The 12,901-nt window shown below is 49.5% G+C and overlaps 1 protein-coding gene across 1 annotated transcript in view; it reads right to left on the bottom strand.

Moving 5' to 3' along the window:
* The window catches only part of LOC147690284 (uncharacterized), a 130,900-nt gene extending 129,853 nt beyond the window's left edge, over positions 1-1,047 (bottom strand). Inside the window, exon 1 of the mRNA XM_086939473.1 lies at positions 693-1,047. Within this exon, the coding sequence (XP_086795599.1) occupies positions 693-1,047 (355 nt within the window). The remainder of the gene's footprint in view (positions 1-692) is intronic.
* Positions 1,048-12,901: the final 11,854 nt, after the last annotated feature.

Genomic DNA, 12,901 nt, shown 5'->3' with positions numbered 1-12,901 from the left:
CATTCGCCGCCATTGCTGTAGCAGGAATAAAACGTGCCTACCTGACCTGTATTCCCCTTGGCTTTCCGCGTTCTTCTTTCTGGAGGGATGTTTGAGCGATGTTTCCTGTGCCTGCCAGCGACACAGTACGGAAAGCCCCACTGCATCAAGAGCTTCGGAGAAAAAACTGGCAATCAGCTGCTTGCAGCTTTGAACTGTATCGAGGGATCGATATTCTCCTGGAGCCGCCAGAGGACCTGGATGTATTTGCTGGGACAAACAAAGTATTTCACTTCGAGGGACGCTACAGTCCGGATTGACTGCCCGGACCCAACTAATTGTCTTTGGTACACTGGTAGCGGAGGTTGTAAGGGGACACAGGACAGCGGCCGTGGACATTCCTGCTTCTTGAGGCATTCTACCTTTCACTGCCTGCCTGTGACCAGCAAGACCTACAGTCCGCCTTACTTCCCCAAGCCATCCACCCAGCTGAGCCGACACAGTGCCTTCTGGGAGTTGAAGTCCCACATCCAAACGGACACCGACAGGATGGGCCGACCGCATGAGGGGGAGGAGCGCTATGTGCTGGAGCGATTTAAAACAGGAAGGAACATTAGTGGAAGGACATGCTGCAATGACTGGGCGCTGAGGAAGGCGAGAGTTGCCGAAATGCATTCGCCGCCATTGCTGTAGCAGGAATAAAACGTGCCTACCTGACCTGTATTCCCCTTGGCTTTCCGCGTTCTTCGTTCTGGAGGGATGTTTGCGCGATGTTTCCTGTGCCTGCCAGCGACACAGTACGGAAAGCCCCACTGCATCAAGAGCTTCGGAGAAAAAACTGGCAATCAGCTGCTTGCAGCTTTGAACTGTATCGAGGGATCGATATTCTCCTGGAGCCGCCAGAGGACCTGGATGTATTTGCTGGGACAAACGAAGTATTTCACTTCGAGGGACGCTACAGTCCGGATTGACTGCCCGGACCCAACTAATTGTCTTTGGTACACTGGTAGCGGAGGTTGTAAGGGGACACAGGACAGCGGCCGTGGACATTCCTGCTTCTTGAGGCATTCTACCTTTCACTGCCTGCCTGTGACCAGCAAGACCTACAGTCCGCCTTACTTCCCCACGCCATCCACCCAGCTGAGCCGACACAGTGCCTTCTGGGAGTTGAAGTCCCACATCCAAACGGACACCGACAGGATGGGCCGACCGCATGAGGGGGAGGAGCGCTATGTGCTGGAGCGATTTAAAACAGGAAGGAACATTAGTGGAAGGACATGCTGCAATGACTGGGCGCTGAGGAAGGCGAGAGTTGCCGAAATGCATTCGCCGCCATTGCTGTAGCAGGAATAAAACGTGCCTACCTGACCTGTATTCCCCTTGGCTTTCCGCGTTCTTCTTTCTGGAGGGATGTTTGCGCAATGTTTCCTGTGCCTGCCAGCGACACAGTACGGAAAGCCCCACTGCATCAAGAGCTTCGGAGAAAAAACTGGCAATCAGCTGCTTGCAGCTTTGAACTGTATCGAGGGATCGATATTCTCCTGGAGCCGCCAGAGGACCTGGATGTATTTGCTGGGACAAACGAAGTATTTCACTTCGAGGGACGCTACAGTCCGGATTGACTGCCCGGACCCAACTAATTGTCTTTGGTACACTGGTAGCGGAGGTTGTAAGGGGACACAGGACAGCGGCCGTGGACATTCCTGCTTCTTGAGGCATTCTACCTTTCACTGCCTGCCTGTGACCAGCAAGAGCTACAGTCCGCCTTACTTCCCCACGCCATCCACCCAGCTGAGCCGACACAGTGCCTTCTGGGAGTTGAAGTCCCACATCCAAACGGACACCGACAGGATGGGCCGACCGCATGAGGGGGAGGAGCGCTATGTGCTGGAGCGATTTAAAACAGGAAGGAACATTAGTGGAAGGACATGCTGCAATGACTGGGCGCTGAGGAAGGCGAGAGTTGCCGAAATGCATTCGCCGCCATTGCTGTAGCAGGAATAAAACGTGCCTACCTGACCTGTATTCCCCTTGGCTTTCCGCGTTCTTCTTTCTGGAGGGATGTTTGCGCGATGTTTCCTGTGCCTGCCAGCGACACAGTACGGAAAGCCCCACTGCATCAAGAGCTTCGGAGAAAAAACTGGCAATCAGCTGCTTGCAGCTTTGAACTGTATCGAGGGATCGATATTCTCCTGGAGCCGCCAGAGGACCTGGATGTATTTGCTGGGACAAACGAAGTATTTCACTTCGAGGGACGCTACAGTCCGGATTGACTGCCCGGACCCAACTAATTGTCTTTGGTACACTGGTAGCGGAGGTTGTAAGGGGACACAGGACAGCGGCCGTGGACATTCCTGCTTCTTGAGGCATTCTACCTTTCACTGCCTGCCTGTGACCAGCAAGAGCTACAGTCCGCCTTACTTCCCCACGCCATCCACCCAGCTGAGCCGACACAGTGCCTTCTGGGAGTTGAAGTCCCACATCCAAACGGACACCGACAGGATGGGCCGACCGCATGAGGGGGAGGAGCGCTATGTGCTGGAGCGATTTAAAACAGGAAGGAACATTAGTGGAAGGACATGCTGCAATGACTGGGCGCTGAGGAAGGCGAGAGTTGCCGAAATGCATTCGCCGCCATTGCTGTAGCAGGAATAAAACGTGCCTACCTGACCTGTATTCCCCTTGGCTTTCCGCGTTCTTCTTTCTGGAGGGATGTTTGCGCGATGTTTCCTGTGCCTGCCAGCGACACAGTACGGAAAGCCCCACTGCATCAAGAGCTTCGGAGAAAAAACTGGCAATCAGCTGCTTGCAGCTTTGAACTGTATCGAGGGATCGATATTCTCCTGGAGCCGCCAGAGGACCTGGATGTATTTGCTGGGACAAACGAAGTATTTCACTTCGACGGACGCTACAGTCCGGATTGACTGCCCGGACCCAACTAATTGTCTTTGGTACACTGGTAGCGGAGGTTGTAAGGGGACACAGGACAGCGGCCGTGGACATTCCTGCTTCTTGAGGCATTCTACCTTTCACTGCCTGCCTGTGACCAGCAAGACCTACAGTCCGCCTTACTTCCCCACGCCATCCACCCAGCTGAGCCGACACAGTGCCTTCTGGGAGTTGAAGTCCCACATCCAAACGGACACCGACAGGATGGGCCGACCGCATGAGGGGGAGGAGCGCTATGTGCTGGAGCGATTTAAAACAGGAAGGAACATTAGTGGAAGGACATGCTGCAATGACTGGGCGCTGAGGAAGGCGAGAGTTGCCGAAATGCATTCGCCGCCATTGCTGTAGCAGGAATAAAACGTGCCTACCTGACCTGTATTCCCCTTGGCTTTCCGCGTTCTTCTTTCTGGAGGGATGTTTGCGCGATGTTTCCTGTGCCTGCCAGCGACACAGTACGGAAAGCCCCACTGCATCAAGAGCTTCGGAGAAAAAACTGGCAATCAGCTGCTTGCAGCTTTGAACTGTATCGAGGGATCGATATTCTCCTGGAGCCGCCAGAGGACCTGGATGTATTTGCTGGGACAAACGAAGTATTTCACTTCGAGGGACGCTACAGTCCGGATTGACTGCCCGGACCCAACTAATTGTCTTTGGTACACTGGTAGCGGAGGTTGTAAGGGGACACAGGACAGCGGCCGTGGACATTCCTGCTTCTTGAGGCATTCTACCTTTCACTGCCTGCCTGTGACCAGCAAGACCTACAGTCCGCCTTACTTCCCCACGCCATCCACCCAGCTGAGCCGACACAGTGCCTTCTGGGAGTTGAAGTCCCACATCCAAACGGACACCGACAGGATGGGCCGACCGCATGAGGGGGAGGAGCGCTATGTGCTGGAGCGATTTAAAACAGGAAGGAACATTAGTGGAAGGACATGCTGCAATGACTGGGCGCTGAGGAAGGCGAGAGTTGCCGAAATGCATTCGCCGCCATTGCTGTAGCAGGAATAAAACGTGCCTACCTGACCTGTATTCCCCTTGGCTTTCCGCGTTCTTCTTTCTGGAGGGATGTTTGCGCGATATATATATATATATATATATATATATATATATTTATATATTTATTTTACCTACCATAAACATTTTTACCAAGGGTATGCCTTTACCACACATTCCTTTGTGTTGCAAAGGCATGCGTGGTAAAGTCATATGTGTGGTAAAAGTTTGAATTGTAATGGTAGCTCGTTGTAATGGCATGCATGGTATTAGTGTGTGTTGTAATGTTATACATTCATACTAAAGTAGCACAGATGGTTAATGGGCCCTCTGTAGAGCACAACCTGTTACATGCAGTTCACAGACTTGCATTTGCAGATAGCTCAGTGGGTTACTGTTTTTATCACAGATAACATTTTGTTACTTGCAGTTCATAAGTTATAATTCTTCTAAAATGGCACAGTGAATTGAGAACTGGCATCACAGTTTTACCTGCTGACTAGCCAGCATAGGTTTAGACCTTATTATTTTTATTTCTTTATCTTTCACTACTCTAAGTATGCTAAATACGTTCTGTTGGGTCGTAGTCCATTTTTATTAGCATAGATAACCCAAACCACTTTGTTACATTTTAAGGTTGTGTTTCTCCAGACCATGCAATTTATAAACACATAGGGACATATGTACAAGCATCTATCGCCACCACAACGGCACTTTTATCCATGTTGTGGTGGCGATAGAGGCTTGGCCTTATTCACAAGCAGCATTAAGCCACTTAACGTGGCTTAACTCTGGCTTGTAAATAAGGACCCCTTTCAAGCTGTAGTTAGCATGAAAGGGGTAGGCAGTGGATGTTGGGGTGGGTGTTTCACCGCAACATCCAGTGATTTTGACACTGCCCCCTATGTACAAGGGCAGCGCACTTAGGAGGCAGCACCAAAATTAATACCAGGTAAAACCTGGTCTTAAGTTGGCGAAACGAGGACAAATGCATTATTTGTGCAGCACACATTGAAAAAGTCAAATGCCATGGATTGTTTATGTACAGTTAGGTCTCCCTTCCTGTAAGTAAACAATGTTTTAAAAAGAAAATGCCAATTTGTGACTTTCATGTGTGCTGCATTCGGCAGCACACATGAAAGTGATAAAATGGCATTTCAAGATTGTTTATGTCCAGGAAGGGACACCTTCCTACACATAAACAATCCTCCCCTGCACGCAGACACCCTTGCACTATCGTGCTAGGGTGCCTGCATTGGCCCTACACTGCTAAGTGTAGCGACATTACAGGGGGAAACGCAAGGCTGCACCATATCATTGTAAATATGGTGCAGCCTTGCGTTTCAGAATTGGCGGAGTGAGGCATTAAGCCATGACGGCTAACTGCCTCGCTCCTCCACTTCATTGTACATATGGCTCACAACTCCTCCTAAAATGGATGCTATGTGACTTCTACACATTGTAGCCCTCATTGTCTTATGTACCATTTCCTATACATTAATTTATATACTTGCATGATTTATTGCCTTTGTATGACATGTGTGTGTGTGTTTAATGCCCTCCGACCCTACATTGGGTTGACTAGCATTAGAAAAGAAATGTAATCAATATGAGTGATGGGCTATGGAGAGATGACAGGACTCATTGGTCGGTGGTAGTGAAGAAATCTTTGGAGAAGGAGGTCACAGTACCAACAAAGATTTTTGCCCTGGTGCCACCAATGTGAAAGCCAGACTTTCTTCAAATGATTGACAAACCACTTAAGAGTCAGAGACAATTAGTTGTGTTTCAGCTGTCTTCCCTTCCTGCCTCAGCTCTTCATCTCTCAGGGTTTAATAGCCAAATTTAACAGCCACTGATTTCAGTTGGACATTCAGAGACCCAGCGGTGTAGCATAGGCCCCTGCAGCACCCACGATGCGGGGGGCTCCAATCTCCACCCTCAGTACAGTCCTCAGATTTAAGAGCTCCTGATTAAGTTCAAAGTCGGGCCCCTCCATGTGCCTTGCAGGGGGTCCCGTCAGGGTTTTGTTACACTACTGCAAAGACCCACTAAATGTCAGTCCTGTTTCTTTTGTCACACTCATCTACCATGCTCAAGTCTCCTGTATCCTTTCTATTAGAATTACAGTTTTTACAGCCTTCTCTCTTAAACCTCTTCTATAGAGTACTCTATTGCATAGTGGCATGGTTTATACTCCACAAATCCTGCTTTATAGAAGGGATAATGAATCCTTATTTACACTCTAAATGTCATGGCCATCAGTCTGGCCTATCGTTTTAGTCTGTCTATTTGACCAGTTGGTTCTTCAATCCATGATCATACCTTCTGCCCAATGAACCACCATTTTTATTGTGCATTATGTGGGGTTACCTGTAAACAAATAGGGTGCACTTGTGTGGCTCCCTTTGATTGATACAAGAAATTAAAACAGTAAGAGGCAATAAACTGCATCAGCCATATTAGCATATTTTAAAACTCACTCCCCTTGAAACGCTGGGCTGATTTAGGAACAATACTCATAAATCAACAAGTGTGCACACACTCCTACATATGGGTGTAGATTTATGAATGTTACTAATTCACAAACCTTCCCAGTAGTATGCTTGGAAAGCTACACCTGTGAAAATTGCTTACTACTACTACTACTGAGACTGTGATTGGACATTTGCAATTTCCCTACACATTTTTTCATTTGGGAAGGTCAGCATGCAGTGCAAATACCGATTTTTTAAATTTTTGTTCCTATTCAATTAAATCATGTTTCTCCATTGAGAAAATGCTTCTCCCTATTTCCCTATGAAGTCTGAGGGTGTTGGACACCATCTCCCACCGCACACTAGTCGCCAGACTCTATGACCCTGGTATCCAGGAAACTGCCTTAGACTGGATTCAATCGTTTCTCACGGGCAAAACACAAAGAATAAGACTCCCGTCCTTCCAGTCTGAACCCACAGAGATCTGATGCGGAGTACCACAAAGATCCTCCCTCAGCCCCACACTCTTCAACATCTACATGGCCCCACTCGCAACCATCGTCAGAAAACACAGACTCAGCATAGTATCATACGCCGACGACACCCAGCTCATCCTCTCCTCCACCAAGGAACCTGACATCACCAGGCACAGTTTCCAAGAAAGAATGAAGGATGCCGTATCCAAGATGAGCAGCACCTGCCAGAAGCTCAACTCGGAGAAAACAGAAGTCCTCATCCTTGGGTCCACCCCCTCTGCATTGGACAAGATTTGGTGGCCCCAACCTCGGAAACCCACCCACCTCTATGGACCATGCCCGCAACCTCATCATCATACTAGACTCCTCACTCACCATGAACCGCCAGATCAACGCTGGGTCCTACACATGCTTTTACACCCTCCGCATACTCTGCAAGACCTTCAAATTCACCGCCCTTAAGTCCCAGAAAGACCGTCACCCACACACTCATTAAAGCAGACTGGACTACGGAAATGCACTCTATGCCAGAATCAACAAAACACTCCTTCGCAAACTCCAGACCGTCCAGAACCCCGCAGCCAGACTCGTCCTCAGCATCCCACAACATGACCACATAACCCAGCACCTACACGACCCCCAATGGCTCCTTGTCAAAAAAAGAATTACCTTCAAACTGCTCACACATGCCTACAAAGCCCTGCATAGCACCGGATCCCAATACCTCAACAAAAGAATCTCCTTCCACGCACCCAAGAGAAACCTCCTCTCCGCCGACCTAGCTGTAGCCACAGTCTCCTGCATCCACAGAGCCAAAACGTGTAGCAGATGCTTCTCCTACATCGCGGCCAAGATCTGGACCAAATTGCCCCTCAGCATCAGATGAAGCCCAACACTGCATCTATTCAGAAAAAGGTGAGTAGTGTGCTCTATTAACTCCTGATTGATTGATTGATTGATTCCACTTCCCTCCATTGAAGGGAAGTTACTCCAGCACTTTGCTAGAGTAAATCTGGAACCATATTCAGGCTGGGAAATGGACAGAGAGGCATGTGTAAATATCCACAACTTCACGAGTTTGGCAGCATTGACAAACTCTTGAGGCAAACCACACATTGAATCTCCCATTCCACATCCCTGCATGATGTTTTCTAATCCATAATTATAAACATGCATGCTTGCCAAGTAGCCTTTTGAGAATTCCTGGCAGGCGTATTTGGCACCATTTTCATCTCTAAAACTTGTTTCGTGGCTGAAAATGGCTTTGTGAATCGAGCAATCTGTATTGCAAATGGCATCAACTCTATGCACTTGCAGCATGAAATGATGGCCATAATTTTCAAATAGTGCTTCAGATTATTGGTGGTGAACCTGTATCTAAGCACTAATGTGAGCTCATCCTGGGCCTTTGCAAAAGCTTAAGAGGAAACTCAGATACTTTGGTGAGGACTTTGGGTTATTGGACATTTCTGGGTAGTGTCTTTTGTTATATTACATGAAGCTTATGCTGTGCAGATTATGTAGCAGCACGTGCAGGTATGTAATTATGTCTTTCTTAGGCCTTTAAAACATATAAATCTGTTTTATACAGTGCTATAAATGGATTAATGTGAATAGCAGGTGGTTTTAGAAATGAAAGCATTAATTTATTTTAACAGCGTCATTTTATTAAGCCTCAGTTCAAGATGCCACTCTCTTGTTGAAGGTAAGTAGAATTGGATTGTCTTTATGTGATATCAGTGTAGACAGCCGCTGCCTGTCCAGGTAAGGGCTGTGGGGCCAGGTGAGGGGGATTTTGAGGGATGTTGATGAGGGAAAATTAATTATTAATTTAATTTCCCCTCGTCATCGTCTGTCGAAATCCCCCCTCACCCGGCCCCACTGCTCTTACCTGCATGGGCCAGAGCTGAGTGTACAATCTGTACTGCACCTGTGTGGGGAGGAGGTTCAAAGGGTGAGACTTACACAGTGCTCCTTCCCAATTCTGTCCTGTACGTAGGGATGGAGAAAGTGGACCCCCGTTCTGAGGTCTTTGAAAAGCTAAATTTTACCACATTCTTAGAAATTATTTTCAAACGTCGACTGCAGCCCATTTTTTTTTTAAATTGTTAATTCTGAGCAAAATAGGAAAGGTCTCAACTCAAATCTATAGTTTATTTTTTATTTTTTACAAGACCATCTCTACCTATGCATTACTTCGAGGGGATACAACACACTTTGAAAGCTTTGGATATAAATGTAATTTTTCGTTGGGGTGAATTTTCTCTCCGATGATGTTTGGCTTTCATTCTGTGCAGTCTGTGTGATTTCTCAGCACTGGGTCTGGGCAAGTCTACCTTTGAAATGGGATGCGACCCTTGACCCCACCAGGTAGGTCGCTCCCCCTCCGAACAGCACCGCCTGTGTGTCCCTGCCCCAGCTGCCGTTGCAGAGGAAGTTCAAGGCCCTCCACCACCTTCAGGCTACCACTTGCGCCTCATCCTTGGTGGCCAGTGGTAGGCCGTAGGTTTGTTCATCTTCCGCTTTATTGTTTTATTGTATTACCTGTATTTCATTGTTGTGTCTGTGACTGTTGTTGTTCTGTCTTCCCCCGCTGCCTGTTCGTGATCCGTGCCCATTTTCCTCCCTCTGTCCCCCTCGCTGTCCCCGTGTCTCTCAGCCCGGTTTATTCCTTCTGTACCCCTCGCTGACGCCCTGTCTCTGCCCGTTTTTTCCTTCTCTACCCCTGGCTGCCCCTGTGTCTCTGCCCGGTTTTTCCTTCTGTACCCCTCGCTGCCCCTGTGTCTCTCAGCCCAGCTTTCCCTTCTGTTTCCCTCGCTGCCCCGTGCCTCCCTTTCCGTTTTTGCCTTCTATTTCTCAGCTGCCCCTGTATTCTTGTGCCCTTTTTGCCTTCTGTGCTACTAATTTTTTCCCTGTATTTCTGTGCCCTCTTGCCTTCTTTGACACTCGTTTTTCCTGTGCTAGTACACTTTTTTGCCTTCTGTGCCACTCGTTTTCCCCTGTATTTCTGTGCTCTCTTGGCTTCTGTGGCACTTGTTTTTCCTGTATTTCTGTGCCCTTTTTGCCTCTGTGTCTTTCATTTTTCCTGTGTTTCTGTGCCCTTTTTGCTTTCTGTGCCACTCGTTTTTTCCTGTATTTCTGTGCCCTCTTGCCTCTGTGACACTCGTTTTTCCTGTATTTCTGTGCCCATTTTGCCTTCTGTGCCACTCGTTTCTTCCCTGTATTTCTGTGCCCTCTTGCCTTCTGTGACACCCTTTTTTCCTGTATGTCTGTGCCTTTTTTGCCTTCTGTTCCCTTCATCATCCCTCGACGCCCCGCCGCTGCGTCTCCTGCGCCCCTGCCCCTCTGACTACCCACTCGCTGGCCAGCCTCCTGCCTCCCAGCTGTTCCTCCCTCCCACCTCCCCATATATGCTGGCCGCTGCGCGGCCGCGCCGCTGGCACAACGATGGGGCGCCTAAGAGAAGCCCGTCTGCGCCCGTCCACGCACTGGGCCAGGGACAGACTGATTTGCATATAGCCAGGTTCTGAGCTGGGATGGTGCAGTGAGATAAATAACGGTGATGGATCAAGCCCTGATCTTTGGACTGGGTAAGAGTGGTCTGTTTAATTCAGACACTCTGTTCATCACCACCCCCTTTTCTGAATCGCTTTTGGCCACTATAGGTGTGGCAGGGTATACTCAGACATGAGTCCCTTTCTCACTGTACCATCAGGATTCAAGCAAGCCGGGCCGAAGACGGCTGAAATGCCAGAAACCGGTCCCCGGTAGCTTGTCTCCTTTCTGGTGAAGAATTGGCTTGGTAGTTTAGTCTGCCCTGTTCCCATGATGCACTGGGCCAGGAACAGACTGATTTGCATATAGCCAGGTTCTGAGCTGGGATGGTGCAGTGAGATAAATAACGGTGATGGATCAAGCCCTGATCTTTGGACTAGGTAAGAGTGGTCTGTTTAATTCAGACACTCTGTTCATCACCACCCCCTTTTCTGAATCGCTTTTGGCCACTATAGGTGTGGCAGGGTATACTCAGACATGAGTCCCTTTCTCACTGTACCATCAGGATTCAAGCAAGCCGGGCCGAAGACGGCTGAAATGCCAGAAACCGGTCCCCGGTAGCTTGTCTCCTTTCTGGTGAAGAATTGGCTTGGTAGTTTAGTCTGCCCTGTTCCCATGATGCACTGGGCCAGGGACAGACTGATTTGCATATAGCCAGGTTCTGAGCTGGGATGGTGCAGTGAGATAAATAACGGTGATGGATCAAGTCCTGATCTTTGGACTGGGTAAGAGTGGTCTGTTTAATTCAGACACTCTGTTCATCACCACCCCCTTTTCTGAATCGCTTTTGGCCACTATAGGTGTGGCAGGGTATACTCAGACATGAGTCCCTTTTTCACTGTACCATCAGGATTCAAGCAAGCCGGGCCGAAGACGGCTGAAATGCCAGAAACCGGTCCCCGGTAGCTTGTCTCCTTTCTGGTGAAGAATTGGCTTGGTAGTTTAGTCTGCCCTGTTCCCATGATGCACTGGGCCAGGGACAGACTGATTTGCATATAGCCAGGTTCTGAGCTGGGATGGTGCAGTGAGATAAATAACGGTGATGGATCAAGCCCTGATCTTTGGACTGGGTAAGAGTGGTCTGTTAAATTCAGACACTCTGTTCATCACCACCCCCTTTTCTGAATCGCTTTTGGCCACTATAGGTGTGGCAGGGTATACTCAGACATGAGTCCCTTTCTCACTGTACCATCAGGATTCAAGCAAGCCGGGCCGAAGACGGCTGAAATGCCAGAAACCGGTCCCCGGTAGCTTGTCTCCTTTCTGGTGAAGAATTGGCTTGGTAGTTTAGTCTGCCCTGTTCCCATGATGCACTGGGCCAGGGACAGACTGATTTGCTTATAGCCAGGTTCTGAGCTGGGATGGTGCAGTGAGATAAATAACGGTGATGGATCAAGCCCTGATCTTTGGACTGGGTAAGAGTGGTCTGTTTAATTCAGACACTCTGTTCATCACCACCCCCTTTTCTGGACCACGCCCAGCACCAGAACCCCTGGCCCTCGCACCCGCCACGACCACTGCCTCCACTACGCCGCCAGCACTCTGCACGCTCTCAACTCCGGACGGACCCACACCTTCTTCAAGGCTGCCCTGAAATACACACACAGTCCCTTCACCTGCAGGAACTGCAGCTACACCAGCCTCAGAGTCGACGAATCACCTCAACCACCTCAGATGCATACTACTGAACACTCGCTACGCACGCAAACACGCCGTCGAGCTCTGGGACCTGCTCAACACAACATCCCTGGATGTCGCCTTTCTGACAGAGACCTGGTTGAACGACTCCTCCGCACCTGACATCGCAATAGCCATCCCAGATGGCTACAAGATCACCCGCAGAGACTGCACCAACGGAGGAAGAATCACCATCGTCAACTAGCACCCACAACGTGCTCAGCACTGCCGAACACATGCACTTCCAGATCCACACAGACCCTAACTCCACCCTCAGAGGCACCCTCGTCTATTGACCCCTCGAAACCCGTCCTCAATTCAGCGACTCCATCGCCAACTTCATCAGCACGCACGCCCTGACCTCCACCGACTACATCCTCCTAGGAGACCTGAACTTTGACCTTGAGAACAACAACAACACCAACTCCACAACCCTGATCGATAACCTCGCCAACCTCCGACTGAAGCAACCCGTCACAACGCCCACCCACTGCGCCAGCCACATGCTCGACCCGTCTTCTCCTCAAGCTTGCACGTCTCTGTCAGCCACTCCACCAAGCTCCTCTGGACCGACTACCGCTGCATCCACTTCGCCTTCCAGAAACCCACCACACACCACTGCACCCAACAGATCCCCGCCGCTGCTGGAGCAAAAGCACCGAAGACCAACTACATGCAAACCTCTCTCTCAGCCAACCCACCGAACCCTCCTACACCGACGACACCGCCCACAGCCTCAGACACTGGATCGAGGACTGCACCAATACCCTCGCCCCACTGAAGAAACCTCCCCCA

Source organism: Lissotriton vulgaris, chromosome 9, assembly GCF_964263255.1.
Source record: "Lissotriton vulgaris chromosome 9, aLisVul1.2, whole genome shotgun sequence".
NCBI lineage: Eukaryota > Metazoa > Chordata > Amphibia > Caudata > Salamandridae > Lissotriton > Lissotriton vulgaris.
Note: the sequence above shows the minus strand (reverse complement) of the source record. Positions and strands in the feature narration are given on the sequence as shown.